Source organism: Equus caballus, chromosome 12 (genome assembly GCF_041296265.1).
Source record: "Equus caballus isolate H_3958 breed thoroughbred chromosome 12, TB-T2T, whole genome shotgun sequence".
In the NCBI taxonomy this organism is placed as follows: Eukaryota; Metazoa; Chordata; class Mammalia; order Perissodactyla; family Equidae; genus Equus; species Equus caballus.
The window spans coordinates 17204815-17223990 of record NC_091695.1 but is presented as its reverse complement, the minus strand read 5'-3'; the positions used below and the strand labels follow the sequence as shown (position 1 = coordinate 17223990).

Sequence of the window (19176 nt, the reverse complement as noted above, 5' to 3'; positions counted from 1 at the left end):
GCAATTAGAGAAAGCTTTGAACCTTCCCTCAGTAGATTGGATCTTTAGCACTGCCAGGAGAAGAACAATAAGACACAAAAAGTCCTGAAAGAGTAATCAGTTCAATGAAACCAAAGATGGTGAATATCACTAACTCATTGACCTACATATCTGAGCAAGATATCAAAAGGAGAGGTGGAATATCACACAAGAAATGGTTAACCTCATTTGACCCACAGAAACATAAGCAGAATGTTAACACTGTATTTATTGAAGTATTCATAAGTCCAAACACATATACCCCGAGCTAACATCTGTGCCCATCTTCCTCCACTTTATATGTGGGATGCCTGCCACAGCATGGCTTGACAAGCTGTGCCATGTCCGCACCCGGGATCCCAACCGGCAAACCCCGGGCCGCTGAAGCGGAACACGCTAACTTAACCGCTGCACCACCCTGAGGGCCCCAAGGCCAAACTTTTAATTCTTCATACTTGCACCAAATTGATCAATGCCAAGAAAGTATGATGGTGTTTACAGTATGATTTTTTACTGTCCTACACAATCTTCCTCCAGTCAAATCAGACATCCAATAAACTCAAATAGACCCTCAACTGAAGTTTTTATCTAATTATCTTCTTAAATTTATTAAATTAATAAATTTCTTTATTAAGATGATTATTTTATTATTTATCCTTAATTATTTTTATCTTGTCTGTTTCATTTCTGAAACAATCCCTTATACCTTCCCATATATATATATATATATATATATATATATATATACACACAAAGTTCTTTAATGGTCATATTAAATACTTTTTTTCCGCTAAGTATGCATGATTACATTCCTTCAATCACATGTCATCCAACTGGATTTTAATTATTTTATGACTATAACATACATTATACTTAGTACACTTTTTCTTGAAATATGTCTATTTCATTCATATACGTGTCTGTGTCTTTTACTACATTGTACTCTCTTAGAAATAACAGCAACATTTGGCAAATTTCTATTTATCCTGAAGCCCAGCATCAGGACTTGCATACGTAATGTCTAATTACTAATTGTTCTTAAATATTTTAGGTGACTAGACTGGTAGGTAATGGACAAATAGTAGAAATAAAGAGGTCTTTTGGGGACTGTTTCAACTAATATAGATCATACATACACCTGTTCATGAAAGAGGCTTTAGGAGACATCAGGGTTCTATTTGTTTCTTTTCTTTTTTTCTTTTTTGAGGAAGATTAGCCCTGAGCTAACTACTGCCAATCCTCCCCTTTTTGCTGAGGAAGACTGGCCCTGAGCTAACATCCATGATCATCTTCCTCTACTTTATATGTGGGATGCTTACCACAGCATGGCTTTTGCCAAACAGTGCCATGTCCACACCCGGGATCCGAACTGGCGAACCCCAGGCCACAGAGAAGCTGAAGATGTGAACTTAACTGCTGGGCCACCAGGCCAGCCCCCTATTTGTTTGTAAAATAATTTAGTTGGCTTTTCTTCATTTCAATTGTTACAAAGTTGAAAATTATTGGAGTGGAACTATGTATCCTTTCCAAATCCTTCCCAACAGCTATGATTTAATGCTCCATTATCCCTGAACCTTTGTCATTGTGGTCCTCGGTTTGATGGAATGCTATGAGCAGGAAGCAGAGCTAATCAATCTTTCACACTGACATGACTGGTATCAACTTTCATCTACCCTCCTTTTTGTAATGTGAATTTTAAGTACATTTCAATCACTGTTTTATGCTCTGTATGTGCACGCAAGGAATCAGAAAAATTCATACACACACATATATTTAATTTGAATACAGATTGTCCCTAACATACTATGCTTCAACTCCACATTTTTTTACTTCATGTTGGTGTGAATGTGATACGCATTCAGGAGAATCCATACTTCAAAGTTTGAATTTTGTTCTTTTCCTGGGTTAGCAATATTCCACAAGATACTCTCTCGTGATGCTGCGCAGTGGCAGTGAGCAGTAGCTCCCAGTCATCCACAGGATCATGAGAGTAAACAACCCGTACTCTACAGTGGAGTGTGTTGCCAGCATATTTTGGACACTATTCTGGACCCTCATAGGGAGAGAGAGAAATTGATGACCTTGTTGCCATAGCATCCCCATCCTGCATTAATTAATCTTAATTCAATGCTTCAAACATTTTTCAGGCCCAGTGTGTTTTCATCTCTATTTGTTAACGGTGAGTGCCCATGCAAGTATCCTATTCTTCACTTTCAGTACAGTATTCAATATATTACATGAGATGTTCAATAAAATAGGGTTTGTGTTAGATGATTTTGCCCAACTGTAAGTATTCTGAGCATGTTTAAGGTAGGCTAGGTTAAGCTCTGATATTTGGTAGGTTAGATGTATTAAGTGCATTTTTAGCATGATATTTTGAACTTAGGATGAGTTTATCGTGATGTAACTGTATCTCAAGTTAAGGAGAATCCATATGTGAAAAGCTAATAACATAAGAATGTGGAAATGAGAATTTTCAAGGTTCTACAACAGACTGATGGTACCTGTGTCTGATTAAAGATATTTTCAAATTCTTTGACACTTCTCCCATGGAGATATGGTATCTTTTCTCCCTCCTTTTAAATTTAGGCTGGCCTCTGACTACTTTGATGAATACAGGATAGAAAAACTAGCTCTGTCACTCTGGGACCAGATGGCTTTCCTGGGGAATTCTACCAAACTTTCAGAGAGGATTTTGATGTTATTTTCCATAGTGGCCATACCAAGTTACATTTACATCGACAGTGATCAAGGGTTTCCTTTTTTGTACAAACTCATCAACATTTGTTATTTGTTTTTTGATGATAACCATTCTAGGCATAGAGACCTGATGATAGCCAGGTGTGGGGTGATATCTCATTGTGGTTACAATTTGCATTTCCTGATGATTAGTGATATTGAGCACTTTTCATACACCTGTTGTCCATTTGAATATCTTTTTGGAAGAATTTCTATTCAGTTCACTGGCCCATTTTTTAATCAGATCGTTTTTTTGGTATTGAGTTGTGTGAATCATTACTGATATGTGAATTGCATGTATTTTCTTCCATTCTGTAGGCTGTCTTTTCATTGTGTCAATAGTTTCCTTTACTATGCAGAAGCATTTTAGTTTGATATAAGTCCTACTTGTTTATTTTTGTTTTTGTTGTCAAATCCAAAAAAATCATTGCCAAGACTGATGTCAAGGAGCTTACCCCCAATGTTTTGCTTAGCAGTTTTAGTTTCAGGTCTTGTGTTCAAGTTTTCAAGTCATTTTGTATTGACATTTGTAAATGGGGTAGATAGGAGTCCAGTTTCATTCTTTTGTAGTGTCTTTCTAGTTTTCCCAGTACCATTTATTAAAGAGACTATTTTCCCCATTGCATATTCTTGGATCCATTGTTGCAAATTAATTTAACATAAATGAGTGGGTTTATTTTGGAGTTTTCTATTCTGCTTCGTTAATCTATATGTGAAAACTTGTCTTTTATTATGCCAATAACATATTCTTTTGATTACCATAACTTTGCAATACAGTTTGAAATCGTAAAGTAAGGTGCCTCCAATTTTGTTCTGCTTTCTCAAGTTTGAGTGGCTATTAGAGCATTTTTTGTTTCCACACAAATTTTAAGATTGTTTTTTCTACTTCTATAAAAATGCCATTAGCATTGTTATAGCCTTCTAATTAATACTGGCCCTAATATTGGTTCCCCTACATTAAACCCAGCATATATGAGGTTAAAACCAAAAGTGCTCATCCCCTTTCCCTGACTCTTTAGTCACACTAATATGTAAATATCTGCTTTTTTAACCTGTGACTCCCTGAGCTTTACAACTAAATAGAAGTTAGAAATTGTAAAAGCCCAGGTGGCCTCATGCTGGGCTCAGACTACTCACAGGTCCTTGAAGTTTATTACAGGGAAACTTATGTCCAGAGAATATCAAGAAACTGAATCTTCCCACAGCTTCCTGGCACCAGAATCCACCATCCACCACAGAGGCAGACAACCAAGGGCAGGCAGGTGAAGAATCCCTTATCTAACAGGCTGTCCCTCCTTGAAAGCACCCTAAAGCTGGTGGGAAAGCGCTGACCAGCATGGTCATAGACTTCCCCCCTCTACATTCCTCACAAACCTCTGAAATCTTTTCCCCATTTCTTAGTGGGTAGCCAGCAATTCTTAAGGCACTAGCCATTGCTTTGCTCCCTCTGCTTGGCAAAAAAAGTAAAGCTGGTTTTCCTTTTTACCCAAGACTCTGTTCTCATTATTTGGATTGGCACTGGGTTCAGAGACCAAACTTTCAGTCACAGCATATTGATAAAGATTGCATTGGATATGTAGACTCCTTTGGGTAGTAGGGACATTTTAACAATATTAAATCTTCCAACGCATGATCGTGGAATATCTTGCCATTTATTTGTGTCTTCTCCAATTTCTTTCATTGATATACTATAGATTTCAGTATATAGATCTCTTATTTCCATGGCTAAATTGATTCCTAAGTATTTTATTCTTTTTGATGGAATTGAAAATGGAATTTTATTCTTACTTTATCTTTCTGATAAGTCATTGTTAGTGAATAGAAATGAAATTGATTTTTGTGTACTGATTTTGCATCCAGAATTTTACTGAACTAGTTTGTTACTTCTAACTGGTTTTTTTGGTGGAGTCTTCAGGGTTTTGTATATATAACATCATGTTATCTGCGAATGGAGATAATTTCACCTTTTTCTTTCCCATTTGCATGTCTTTTACTTCTTTTAATGCTCTGGGTGGAACTTTCAGTACAATGTTGAATAAAAGTAGAAAGTTTGGGCATCCTTATCTTGTTCCTCATCTTAGGAGGAATGATTTCACCTTTTCACTGTTTAATATGATGTTAGCTGTGGGCTTGTCATTTATGGCCTTTATGTTGTGGTAAGTTACCTCTCTCCCTAGTTTGCTGAGAGTTTTATAATGAAAAGATGTTGAATTCTGCCACTTGTTTTTTCTTCCTCTATTGAGATGATCATGTAATTTTTTCTTTCATTTTTTTAATACAGTGAATACACTGATTGATTTTCAGATGTTGAACCATCCTTGCATCCCGGGAATAAATCACACTTGGTCATGGTCTATGATCTTTGTAATGCATTATTGAATTTGGTTTGCTACTACTTTGTTGAGGATTTTTGTTTCCATATTCATCAGGAATATTGGCTTTTAGTTTTCTTTTGGTATCTGGATATTGATGGCCTCATAAAATGAGTTTGGGGTTGCTTCCTACTATTCTATTTCTTGTAAGAGTTTGAGAAGGATCAGTATTAATTCTTTAAATGCTTGATAGAATTCACCAACGAATTACTGATTCAACCTTCTTACTAGATTGGTCTATTCAGATTTTCTATTTTTTCATAATTCAGACTTGTTAGCTTGCATATTCTAGGAATTTATCAATTTCTTCTAAGTGGTCCAATTTTTTGCATACAATTGTCCATAGTATTGTCTCATGTTCCTTTGTATTTGTATCAAGTGTAATGTCCCTTCTTTCATTTAAAATATTATTTGATACCTTTCTCTTTTTTTCTTGGTTGAATCTAGCTAAATGTTTGTCTATTTTGTTTATCTTTTCAAAAAATCAACGCAATTTGATTGATTTTTTGCACTGTCATTTTTGTCTCCATTTCTTTTATTTCAGTTCTGATCTTTGTTATTTCCTTGCTTCTTCTAGAGGCTGGCTTAGTTTATTCCTCTTTTTCTGTTTCCTTGAGTTATGAAGTTATGTCTTTTTTTCTTAATGTAGCATTTCTCACTATAGACTTTCCTCAGAACTGCTTATGCTGCATCCCTTGACTTTTGGTATGTTGTCTATTTTTATTTGTCTCAGGATATCTTTTTGAATTCTCTTTTAATTTCTTCTCTAACCCATTGGTTGTTCATGAACATTTTATTTAATTTCCACATATTTGTGAATTTTCCAGAATTTTCTTCTTCCAATTGATTTCCGGTTTCATACTACTGTGATTGGAGAAGATGCTTGACATGATTTCAGTCTTCTGTGGCATTTCTGAATGAAAGCCCTGTTGGCCATCAGAATCAAGTGATGTGGGGGGACACATCACTCAGGTGGTACCCACAAAATCTGGGGTGCAGACATATGAACAAGTTCCTCCCAGGAAGATAAGGGTGACTTAGGGTGGCTAGGAGTGAGAGAGTGTGGGAGGACTCTGCAGCTTTCCTGTTCTCCAGGGAGGATCTCAATCAGCCTCTAGGTGCATGTTAAATTTGAAACCTGACTCTCAGGCAGCAGCTTTTAAAATATGCAATATAAACCAATCAGAGAACGACTAGGAGAGGGGTTTTTTGCCTTCTTTCTCTGCTCTAAGCCCTGGTGTAATAGCTGCAGCTAGTGCCGTCTTCCCTTAATAACTGCTTTTTTGTTTGTTTAGTCCTGTGGTTCCTATATTTGTTCTAGTAGTTTCTTCGTGGATTTCTTTGATTAGGTTCATACAGGACCATGTCATATATAAATAGGACACTTGCTTCTTTCTTTTTAGTCTGGAAGCCATTTATTTCAATTTCTTCCCCGATTGCACTGAACCCTTAATGCGGTACTGAATAAAAGTTATGAGATATGCTTGTATTCTTCCCAGTTATGGGGAAGAGCATTCAGTCTCTCAAAATTAAGTGTGTGTATATATATATAATGCAAGCTCCATTGGCTTTCAGAGCTAAGAGATTTGGAAGCCTCTTCCTGTGGTGGGAGTGTTAAAAGTTGGGGCACACTGTGTGGGGTCCAAATACTTTACTCCTCTGTGAGAAGCTGGGAGCTAGGTGTTTCTCCCCAATTGTATGTCCCTTTGCTGAGGGTGGTGCTTATGGCTAGAGTCTATCTGAGGGGTTTTTTTTTACCTGTTTCAGTGCGGATATTTTCTCATTGCTCAATGTGTAGGAGTCACTCAGCTAGTTTCTTGATTTCTTTTGGAGAGAATTGGACCACGTGTAGCTGTTCATTTGTTGTGTCATGGGAGAAGAAGCATTCAGGAGCCTTCTCTGTCACCATATTTAAAGACCACCCATGGTTCTGATAATACTGTATTTGAACAATAATATTTTCCATCAGTCATTGGGCATACGTAAGAAGGATGTTATGTAGAGTGACTAAGAAGGCAAGGGAATGATGAAGGTTGAAGTAGATAGGCTGGAATACATAAAGCCTTTTGATGCAGTGCTCCAAATTTCTGTAGAATACCAAGATAAGGAGTCATTATAGGCCATCATCCAACCTTCTATTTGAGTCATGATTCCCTAAGAAAATATTTCCCATAATGTGTTATTCAACCTCACAACTTTAAAGAAAGGAGGCCCACAGTTAATTGAATCAGTAAATTCTATTTTTTGAATTCCATTCATAGACCTTAAAATTCCATTCTCTTTACTTCACACCCACAAGATCTGATAAAACAGTCAGTAGATAGATCAAATCAGTCTTTAGATGCTGTAATATATAGCTGCCATTAAGGAGGGAGATGGGTTAATCAGATTACACGTTTGCATCCTCTAAATTAGCAGCAATCCACTGGCACTCCATTTTTCTTGGACAATATATTTCAAACATGTTTTCTAACATGTTGGTGTTCATAACTAACATTTTCAAAAGAATATGTGTTAATTGGGAAAATATGGTATAGATGGAAACACTTAAAGACTCACCAAAAAAATATATTGTTCATAGGTTTTTTTCCAGCTTCATAACTAGTAAGAAGTCACAGTGTGCCACAAATGCCATCTTGAAAAGCAGGAGTTCTTCTTCAGTTTTACTTCCATTCCGAAATATTTTCTCACAAAGGCATTTTAAAATAGAAGCTAGAAAATCTAAGACATTCAGTGGCTTTTAACTTCAACAATTGTAATGGATAATTAAGAGTGCCCTTGAGTTTTATGTGGTTCTTCTAATATGTGGCCACATCCATGTTGTCTCAATAAGCTGATTCAGTGCTTTAACCGTCAGAAACTACAGCAGAGACAGATAAAGTAGACAAACATTAGGAACGTACAAAGGCAAATGCTATTTTCTTCTAGTGTGATTAGATCTTAGTATCCACAACCATCTCTGTACTTTCTTAAAAGTTATTTTATTTATATATATATGCCATATTCTCATTTAATTGTGTTGCTAACTTCTAAGAGGCACTCAAAAATGTTATCTTGTGGCTGGCCCTGTGGCCGAGTGGTTAAGTTTGCGCACTCTGCTTCAGTGGCGCAGGATTTTGCCAGTTCGGATCCTGGATGCGGACATAGTACCTCTGATCAGGCCATGCTGAGGTGGTGTCTCAAAATATGCAACTATGTACTGGGGGCACTTGGGGAGAAAAAGCAGAGAAAAAAAAAGATTGGCAACAGTTGTTAGCTCAGGTGCCAATCTTTAAAAAAATTTTTTTAAATGATATCTGGTTTCTAATTTATTATTTATTTGTTTTCCCATTTTGTGTCCCAGACACTGTGCTGTGCTTTGGATAATGGATAGAAACTTCAGTTCTTGAGTAAATAATGCTTTAAATCTCATACTGAAGGCAGTGATTTGATAAACATGGTGATATTAAAACAATGCTTAAAGGAGGTTGTTGTGTGTGAACTACAAAACAGGACATTTAGCCAGAGATGAAAAGGGGAAAGCAGGGAAGGAAATTTTCCTGGAGGGTTGTTGGAGCAGTTGATTGTTGATAATTACAGCACAATGATGTACTTTACCAGGGCCCTTTTCACTGCTCTTTATAACCAAACCAACTGGAATTATTTTCTTCTTCTTTTTTCCAGTTTTATTGAGATAAAATCAGTAAATAACATTGGGTATGTTTAAGGTGTACAATGTATGTTTTCATATATGTATAATTTGTGATCGATTTCCACTATAGGTTAATAAGCAAATACGTCACCTCGCATAGTTACCATTTTTTTGTTGTGTTGAGAACATTTAAGATCTACCTTCTTAGAAAATTTCATATATGCAATACAATATTTTTAACTATAGTCACCGTGCTGTACATTAGATCCCCAGAACTTCATTTTATAACAGAAAATTTGTACCATCTGACCAACATCTACACATTTCCCCCAAACTTCAGCCCCTGGCAACCACCAATATACTCTCTGTTTCTGAGTTCACCGTTTTTATATTCCACATATAAATGAGATCATACAGTATTTGTCTTTCTTTGTCTGACTTATTTAACTTAGCATTATGCCCTCAAGATTCATCCATGTTGTAGCAACCACGACTTCTTTATCTCTAAAGAGTCATGAACTTGTCCAAGTTAAGACTTCTCTAATTGTCAGATCCTCTGCCTACCACCTTTTCCTCTCTCATCTTGCATCTTTTTAGATTTGAGACTCAATATGTCCATCCAACAAAGACATTATCTTATATGAAACATTTTGCTTTAGATATAAAGCCCTCAGTTTTTAACTCATATTCTTTTGAGGCTTATGAATTATTTGAGTGCTTAGTCAATTAACGTCAATTACTCCCACTAGATTATAGGATTCATTGGTATAGAAACTACTGGATGTACCACGGAATACAAAGCACTTAAAAGTTAAAAGTTCACTTAGTAAATACACAATTAATTTTAGTGTAATAAATTAGTATTTGAACAAAAAACAAATCAATAAATATCTGCCAAAATTGGAAGTCAGGAAAGATTTCAACAAGGAAAGAGTATCATATGTAAATTCTAGACACATCACGAACTATGACATGTTTGAGGAACTGAATATTATCTGTGAGCTTTAAAACAAATACTAGGGACCGGCCCGGTGGCACAATAGTTAAGTTCACATGTTCCACTTTTCGGGGGCCCGTAGTTCGCCGGTTCGAATCCCGGGTGCGGACATGGTACCACTTGGCAAGCCATGCTGTGGTAGGCATCCCACATATAAAGTAGATAAAGATGGGCATGGATGTTAGCTCAGGGCCAGGCTTCCTCAGCAAAAAGAGGTGGACTGGCAGTAGTTAGCTCAGAGCTAATCTTCCTCAAAAAAAAAAAAACAAATACTAATTTTATTAAATCAAAGTATTTGAGACACCTTTGCTTCTCTTGTATCATGCCATACAATTTTACAAAAGCAACAACCACAATATGAGCTTGTGCGTGTGTATTTAAATTACGTATTTAAAACCATCTATTAGTTTCCATTCTTTCCAGGGCCTTTTTCACATCCTTGTTCTGCAGGCTATAAATTATAGGATTTAACATAGGAATCACAAGGGTGTAAAACAACGAGGACATTTTGTCTTGATCTAGGGAGTAGGAAGAGCTTGGCCTGAAATACATGAAGAGCATAGTTCCCTGGAAAATTGCCACAGTGATTAGGTGGGAGATGCAGGTGGAGAAAGCTTTGAACCTCCCCTCAGCAGAGTGGATCTTCAAGACTGACAGGATAATATAGCAATAAGAGATAAGAACTCCCGAAATGGTACTCAGTTCAATGAAGCCAAAAATGGTGAATAACACCAACTCATTGACCTGTATATCAGAGCAGGAAAGGATGAAAAGTGGTGGTAAATCACAGAAGAAATGATTAATCTCATTTGACCCACAGAAACATAAGCGGAATGTTAATGTTGTGTGTATCAAAGCATCTGCCGTTCCCACCAGATAAACCCCGGCCATGAGCAGGGAGCACACCCTGCTGGACATGTTGACTCTATAGAGCAAGGGGTTGCTAACGGCCTTGTACCGATCAAAGGCCATCACTGCCAGCAGTAGACACTCAGAATCTGCAAAGATACAGAAGATCAAGAATTGCAGAGCACAGCCAAAGAAGGGGATTGATCTGTTCTTGGCAAACAAGTCCACCAGCATCTTGGGCCCAACTGCTGTGGAATAGCAGAGGTCACAGAAAGAGAGGTGGCTGAGGAAGAAGTACATTGGTGTGTGCAGCTGGGAATTTATTCTAATTAAAATGAGCATTCCAAGATTTGCCAGAAGATTAACGAGATAAACAACCAGAAACATGGTAAATAGGGTTACTTTCATCCTAGTGTTGTTGGTGATTCCAAGGAAAATGAATTCAGTCATGGAGGAGCAATTTCCTCTATTCATTCTTCTTTTTCTTGTCTAAATTTTTGAGAAAATGATCAAGAAAAGGACAGATGCATGTTTAACTCTTCTGGACATCCACAAATATCCATGAGGCAGAACATAATTTCTTTCTGCAATTGTCTTTTTTATACTCAGAAAATTACCCGGTCATGTGTCATTCTTTAAAAAGGCATTGCAGTCTGTAAAACAATAATAAAAAATACCTGGAATAAGGAGTTGAGAAACTTTGATCTAAGTCTAGATGCCATTCCTGAAGTATGCGACTTCGTACAAGCTCTTTAATTTCTCTGAGCATTACCTTCTTTATCTCAAGGAAGAGATTTGGATGATTTTAGGTCTCATTACATCTCCAAAATGATACAGAGGAAACATCAAGGTTAGAGAGACCATATTTTAGGATACAGGGCGAACCATTTTCTATGCTCGAAAATAATCACATGGACACAAAAAAACGATTACCATGGTTATGTTCTTCAGAAACAGCGTTGGTTTAAATGATTTTGTGTTAATTCTAGACACAATGAGCATCTCTAACTGATAATAATGAAAAAATTATGTTACTGGTCTTGGTCTATGTTGTCTTTAGTATTTGGTGAGACAGGAAATAAACATTATTGACCTTTTCTCTAGAAGTGTGGTATTGCTTTGTCACAATATTTGTTACCTATTTGTGGAGTGGTCTGGTGCCAACGGAGGAGTCTCTTGACCAAACAAAGAAGAGTCCTAAAAAGAATTTGAAACAACAGAATTTAACATATGCATTTGCATCTCTTTGGATTTCAAATAGTATTTTATATTAAAAAATGGAAGGAGTACGAGGGACAATAAATGCTTCTCAGATATATAGGCTTCTCTTCCTTGTGTACGTTTGTATTTATGTGTGCATGTCATGTCATCTGTTTGCATATGTGTATGTCTTTGTTGATATATAAGAATTGGAATGTGGGTGATGGATACATTTTTTTAGACTTTAAATATGGCATATGGTCCCCATGGTGTTATTTGTATATGTTTTTTGTAATGTGGTACCTCAATTCCTTTTAAAATTTAAAAAACCCAGTAAAATTCATGTATGTGCTTGCTCAGTGATAAAAGGCTTAAAGGCTTTCCAGTAAACCTAGATAAAAAGAAAATGATTAAAATCTTATTTAGTGAAAATTAATAATTTCAGTCAAATTCTGTCAGTCCTGAGAAGAAAAGATCATCTGTGGCCCTTAAATTTCAGTTTATTAAACTGAATAAACAGGCATAAAGTGATTCATTTACAAATCTCTCATTTTTTTCCAAAAAAATTAAGTTTTTTCCCCATATAGTCTTTAAATTTGGAGACTTGAGAACCTACCTGAGATGAGTAGGTCTTCAGTAGCTAAACAATAGGCAGATGACATTTTATTTTACCAGGTAACATTTGGGACTTAAATCTCTGAAGCTGTTGCCCTTAGGCTTTGGTGTTATGTAAATATGTCATTAATTATATTTCTGGTTCTGTATATTCCCCCATGAATACAGTGACAATTTCAGTAAAGACTGAGTCTTTATGCTTCACTTACTGTCACTTAATTGGTCTATGTTAGGAAAAAAAACTGCAAATGATATTTATGATTGCTTCACAGCTACCTCCTTCTGTAGTCAAAGCAGACTCCAATGAAATTCAAATAGTACCCTACTTAATCCTTTCCACCTCCTTTCTATTGTTCATTTTGTTTCTTCCATTTTTGAAACATTCTCATCTATGACCATGTTTATGAATATTACTAATCTTCAATGACATATTTTTTTCTAAATATTACTCATATACTATAAGTCCACCCTTTAACGTGTATACTTCTTTGGGTTTCAGTATATTCACAAGGTTGTACCGCCATTACCCCTACCTAATTCCAGAACATTTTTCATCATTCCAATAAGGAACCCACAACTATTAGCTGTCACTTCTCTTTATCCCCTGTCCTCAGCTTCTGGCAATCACTAATCTACTTTCTGATTCTATATGTTTCCATATTCTGTACTTCTCATGTAAACAGAATCATACAATATGGGTTTTCTTGTGCATCAGGCTTCTTTCACTCAGCATCTTGTTTTCAAAGTTCATCTATGTCTTTGCAAGTGTCATAATTTTGTAGCATTTTGTGGCTGAATAATATTTTCTTCATAGATATGACACATTTTGTTGATTTATTTATCAGTTGATGAAGATTTGGTTTGTTTATACATTTTGGCTGTTATGCATAATGATGCTATGAACGTTCTGTTAATGCTACCTTTCAAGACCACTCTCATCTCCAAGTATTTTCTTACCCCCATCCCCTCGTTACATGTCACTTACATGCATTTCATTCATCTTATGATTCCATCACATTCTCCACACTTAACACTCTCTTTCTTGAATTATATTTAATTTATTCATATAAGAATTTCTCTATTACACTTAAGGTTTCAGGAATAAGATCAATGTTTATTTTTTATATTCCCTGAAGTCGCTAAAACAAGGATTTTTCAAGGTAAATGCTTTCTACATATTTATTGTTAAGTACTTCAGACTACTAAAAATGGAAGGTGATGAACAAAGAATAAAAATACACTGGATTTGGGGATTTTTTTCCATTAATATAGCTCATGTGTACAAGAATGATTCACTTAAACATGTTTGCATGGATAATACTTTTTCTAAAAAAAAGCAGAGTTACACTGTTTTTCTAAAAATAATTTTAGTATGTGATTTTCCATACTAGTTCTTTGCAAATTGAGAAATACTGGAATTTTCTCTTTTATATCCTCCCTAAATACTTCCCAAGAGATAGCATTGTTATTCCCCATACTTCTTGAACCTTGGTCTACCATCTTGATATCTGATATGATATGACTACCTCCAAAGATCCCAGAGCTAATGTTGCTTTCACAATGACCTGAGATTAAAATATCTGTCACTCTTCTTTCTATATGTGTGCTATTCAAGTATTGCTACATTCAATGGCTTTGCTAAGTACATGCACAGCAAAAAGAGATCACATACTACACACTCATGAATTTAATTAAAATGTTAAAAGCTATTCATAAAAGAATCTGGAATGTGAATTTTAGAGTCTTACAAGGGGCTCATGATAGTTTTGGCACATTAAAGATGACTGTACACATCTTTACACACTTTACATCTTTCCTTAGAGACAGAGTGCCTATTTATTACCCTTTTGAATTTTTCTTGTCTTTTAAATGCTTTGACTAACAGAAATTGGAAGAAATATTGTGTATCACTTCTGAATCTAGCCTTTAAGAAGATAGTCTCTGAAAGCCATGAGATGCCGCATAGGAAGTCCAGCTAACCTTCTAGAAAACCATTTGACACACTCTGAGGTTACATGCACTGGGAAGGGGAGCACTTGAGTCAATCTTTCTAGCCATTCTCATCCTGGAGACAGTTATGAAAGACCCTACGGCCTAGACCAACATCTAGGTCACCATGTGACCTCAGTCAACACGAGGAAACAGAGAATATAGCCCAGTGGCTGCTATTTTAAACCATGTATTTCTGGGATAGTGTTTATATAAGAAAAGATAACAGAATGTAATGAGATAATTTTTTCCAGGAAACATTTATTATTATTATCAGACGCTTTTTTGGGATAATTTGATATTACTGTTATGTACTATTATGTAAGATAGATAGCTGATAGGTAAGTAGACTGTTAGAGACAGATGTTAGATCAATAGATGACAGATAGATAGATAGATAGACTGAAGAAAATACTTGCAACTCTTACTTCTGATAAAGAATGTGTAGCCAGAATACATAACGAATCTCGTCAAAAATAAGAAAACACACAACTCAATAAAAAAATGGAATTATTTGAAAAGATACCTCACCAAAGAATGTGCTTAGCATCATGTTATTAGGTAAATATGAGTCAAAGCAACAGTAAGAAACCATGATATACCTATTAGATGGGCTAAAATTAAAAATACTTCTTATACCAAATATTAAGGAAGAAGTTGTGGAACCTAAACTCACATGCACTGCCATAGGTTATGTAATATGCTATATCATTTGAAAACCAATTTGACAATTTCAAAGGATGTTATACATATAGTTGCACTATCATCCAACTATTTCATTCTTGAGTATTTACCCAAGAGAATTTAAATCATTTGTTCGTATAATGACTTGTACATGAATGTGATAGCAGTTTTATTTTTAATAGCCACAAAACTAGGAACACAATTCAAATATCCCTCAATAGGTGAATGGCTACACAAATGGTGATATATTCATTCATTGGAATACTAACATGAAACAATAGAAATGAATCTCAAAATAATTATGGTGAATGGAAGGAGGCACCTAAGAGACAGTATATACTGTGTGATTCTACTTACACAAAATTATATAAAATGTAAACTAATCTATAGTGACAAAATCCATATCAGTGGTTCCTTGATGTGGAGTGAAAACGAGGGATGAAAAAGGAGCACAAGGAAATTTCAAGGGGTGATGGATATTTTCACTGTTTTCAGGGTGGTGATGGTGTAATCAAGGATATTTGGCAGAAAGAGAAAAAAATAGTACCTTCTATTAAGAGCTACATATTCATCAAATTATCCCACATTGTTCTATAAATGGACCATGCAGAAAGAAAGAAAGCCTGTTTCTAGACTCAATTCTTTATCCAACTATCTCTAGGTGTTTGATTCATCCAAATTCTCCGTTCCTTAGTTTCCTTACCAGAAATACTTGGTCTAGATGATTCACATGAATATTCCTAGTACTGAAAAGCTGCGAAAGAATCACAAAAGCAGTGTATGATGGTCTAACAGATTCAGAAATAAACATCTGAAATCAATTGTGCCTACGAAAGGTGAAAATTTTGATAACAGAAGGCTTATGTTTCCTTTTTAGAAATGTGTATATGTATGTGTATATTTGAAATATACAAATATATATTATATATACCTTTGAAAATTATCAGGACAGTGCTTTCTTTTTCTTACTAATCTTGTCTATGTACCCTATGTACCAGTCAGAAGAAAGGCCATTCATTATTCTCCAATTATGTTATGTAGTTTCGTGTATTTGCATGATTTCCTTCAACTTATTCTTACCTTATAAAAGCTTTCCTTTGCCTCTCCCCATCTTTCTAGCTCTATTACTACCACCATTAAGCAGTTATTTAAAAAAAAAAAACTGTCCATTAAGAAAACCCTAGATTCAGATAGCTTCAAGTTTTATTAGACAATTCACACAATTGATACATGAGTAACATCAACCTTGCCTAAACCCTTCAGAGAACTAAAAATGAGGAACACATTTCCAGATTTTTCAATGAGGCTAAAATGATAATGGCATGAGGTGTGGAGAAGGAGCATAGAGCTAATAACAAGGGCTTTTACTCACCAAGGCTGATGTGGCCACAGCCACTCTCCAGCGCCAGATGTGCCAAGAGTGAATACAATCATCAGACATACATGGCACGTTCCCTGAGGGTCCAGCCAGCATCTCACAAATTGATTACATTTGATTTCATTCATCTGGAAGTATCAGTACTTTATTCTTACTAGAATATGAGTTACTCTCAATACGGATTTATCATTTTTGACCAAAATTCTTTTGTCAAAACTACTGTCTTTGGATTTATAGAATTCTTTATTCATCATCATATTCTGTCACATAACATTGCTTCAAACCAAGTGGCTCATTTTACAGCAAAGGAAACGTGACAATTTGCTTATGCTTAAAAACTCTTTAGTCTTACAACATTCCCCATCATCCTAAAGCACATGACTTTGTTGAAAACTTTACAGGTTTGTTGAAGGCTTCATTTTGCCACCAGTTAAGCCAACACTTTCTGGGGCTCGGATCATGTTCTCCAGAGTGCAGCATGTGCTTTAAACTGCTGTTATATCTATGATGCTTTTTTCCCCAGTAGCCAGGATTTTGAGTCTGGGAATCAAAACGTGGAAAAGGAGGTAGCATTTCTCACTATTCTTAATGGTTCACTAACAAAAATTTTGCTTCCCATCCTCACAATTTAAGGTTTGCTGGTCTTTGTTCCTAAAAAAAGAAAGAGAGAGAAACAGAGATGGATAGATAGATAGATAGATAGATAGACAGATAGATGGAGGTAATTCTTCCTACAAGGAACACAAAAATGATTCCATTGAACCAGATGCCAAGACTGCTACCTGTTCACTTTGAGAACTTCATGCTACTTAACCAATAAGCAAAAAAGGATTTCTCTACTGTTTGCGTGATTTTTCTTGAATATGAAGGAAACATTTGATTGCTGCTACACAATGAGTGTAGTGGGGAGTGTTCCTGGAATGCAGGAGAGACTCTGGGGCACCTTTTAGAAGTCTCATATCCATTATTTAAAATTTAATAAAATTCTATAACAGTGTCAAATAGAAAGAACTACTAATGATATTCATACTTGAAGATAAAGTTTTTGGCCACTTCATAAGACAAGAAATCAAAACAACCTAGATGTTTGCTGAAGTTAAAGAGAACATGGAGTAGGTTGTGGAAAAAAGGCAGTTATATGTGCCATGTATGATCGTGTGACCAGGAGCTGAAACTAAAGCTGCAGGACTTATGAGTATTTTTTTCTTTTGCTTTGATGTGAATATATTTGTAAATATATTAACCAATATTCCCCTCCTCTCCCATTCGCCTACTTCCTAACACAAGATATAGTAAGAAGGGTTCACCTTCTATCTTGACATTTTAGCAAGCTGTAGGATATCAAAGGTTGTATGTGACTTGGCTGTAAGAATCCTAAGTCACCCATATGAATAAAATGACATAGGAAACTTTGAGTATACTCTTTTTCTTTAAGTTGTATACATCTGTTGAAAAAATAAGCATACTTTTCTGCTGTCTTTTTTGAAAGTTAAATATGATAAAATGAAATGTGTATGAGTGGCAAGTTGAAAAGGGTTGAAGTGTTTGGGATCTTGTTGTTAACTTGGTTATGGCTGGGAACTACATTGCCCAAATCTTCTTCTCAGTTTGGTTTCAGAATTATTAAATTAGTAAAATTAGTAAAAAGAGGAATTTTCATGACATCTGAACATAAATCTCCTGTTCCCACAATATTTATGGTGGTTCGGTTCTGCTACTTTTACTGAAATGAGCATTAGGTGGCTTCAATAATTGCACAGGAACCATACAGGCTTCAGCAAAAAGCACAGGGAAGGCCTTACTCAAATTATAGGTGAACGGGTGTCCTCAGAAATCCTGACTATGCTAGATCAGGAAATTCAGGCCTTGCTAGCTAGCACACAGTGTTGGGAATTTAGCAACCTTTGGAGGCCTCAGGATGATGAAATCTAGGTGCTACTTGTAGAATGAGCAGTATAGACCATCTAGAAAGCTCAGCAGATGACAGCAGTCTCCAGAACCTTTACTAAGCAGGAACACCTGAGTTAAGGTTTCACCTAAGTGCTTCTCCAGATTGAACATTGGAATCACCAGTGGACCTTGAAAAAATACTGATATCCTCTATTTCTAGCTATTCTCTCGCTTGGAAACAGCTATATTTTCTCATAAGTGACATAACATTTTGTGATTTAATTATCATTGAGTATCAAAAGGCCGTGGTGTAGCAAAAATAAGATTTTCATTTGCAGCTGGATATGTAAAATTACAATGTAGAAACTCACTAATAGATAGATGTTGGCACATGATGAGAACTTAGGGGGCATGAAAAGCTACGTTGAGATATGTTGCATTTGATATTGCTCTGTGTGATTCTTCATAAGCTTAATCAAGTAAACCTTAGCTAAGGAAATATGAAACAATATCATATTACAGAGTGCTGTAGCCATGAGTGACTGTGTTCTCTTCTTACAAAATGGAACAACGGAAATGCTCAGGGGAAGCATTTTTGGTCAGAAATCCAAAGAGAGAATTCTTAAGTGAATTTAAAACTGACAGCAACTGGGGCTGTATCTTGTGGATTTTTACAACAAAAAAGTGCATGGATTTATACTTGCTTCTAGACTTTGATTTTTCTGGGTCAAAGCTTGTAAATATATAGTATCATAGAGTCAAATTAATAATAATAATAAATAATGTGCAGCAAAAATATCAGTTACTGAAATAC

The 19176-nt window shown here is 35.7% G+C and overlaps 1 protein-coding gene across 34 annotated transcripts in view; it reads right to left on the bottom strand.

Annotated features, from left to right (window-relative positions):
• Positions 1–19176, bottom strand: part of OR5W1G (olfactory receptor family 5 subfamily W member 1G) — a 180376-nt gene that overhangs the window by 107885 nt on the left and 53315 nt on the right. For 18 of the 34 annotated variants that reach the window (XR_011423917.1, XR_011423910.1, XR_011423909.1 and 15 more), the window contains exon 4: positions 11745–11803. The exons of 11 other annotated variants lie outside the window; for them this stretch is intronic. Coding sequence is in view for 6 of the 23 variants with exons in the window: in XM_070229587.1 (XP_070085688.1) it covers positions 11745–11803 (59 nt within the window). In the remaining 17 variants the exon portion in view is untranslated. Of the gene's footprint in view, positions 1–7347; positions 11260–11744; positions 11804–16466; positions 17124–19176 lie in introns of those variants that run through there. 5 more of the 34 variants (XR_011423926.1, XR_011423927.1, XM_070229585.1 and 2 more) reach the window with 5 other exon arrangements.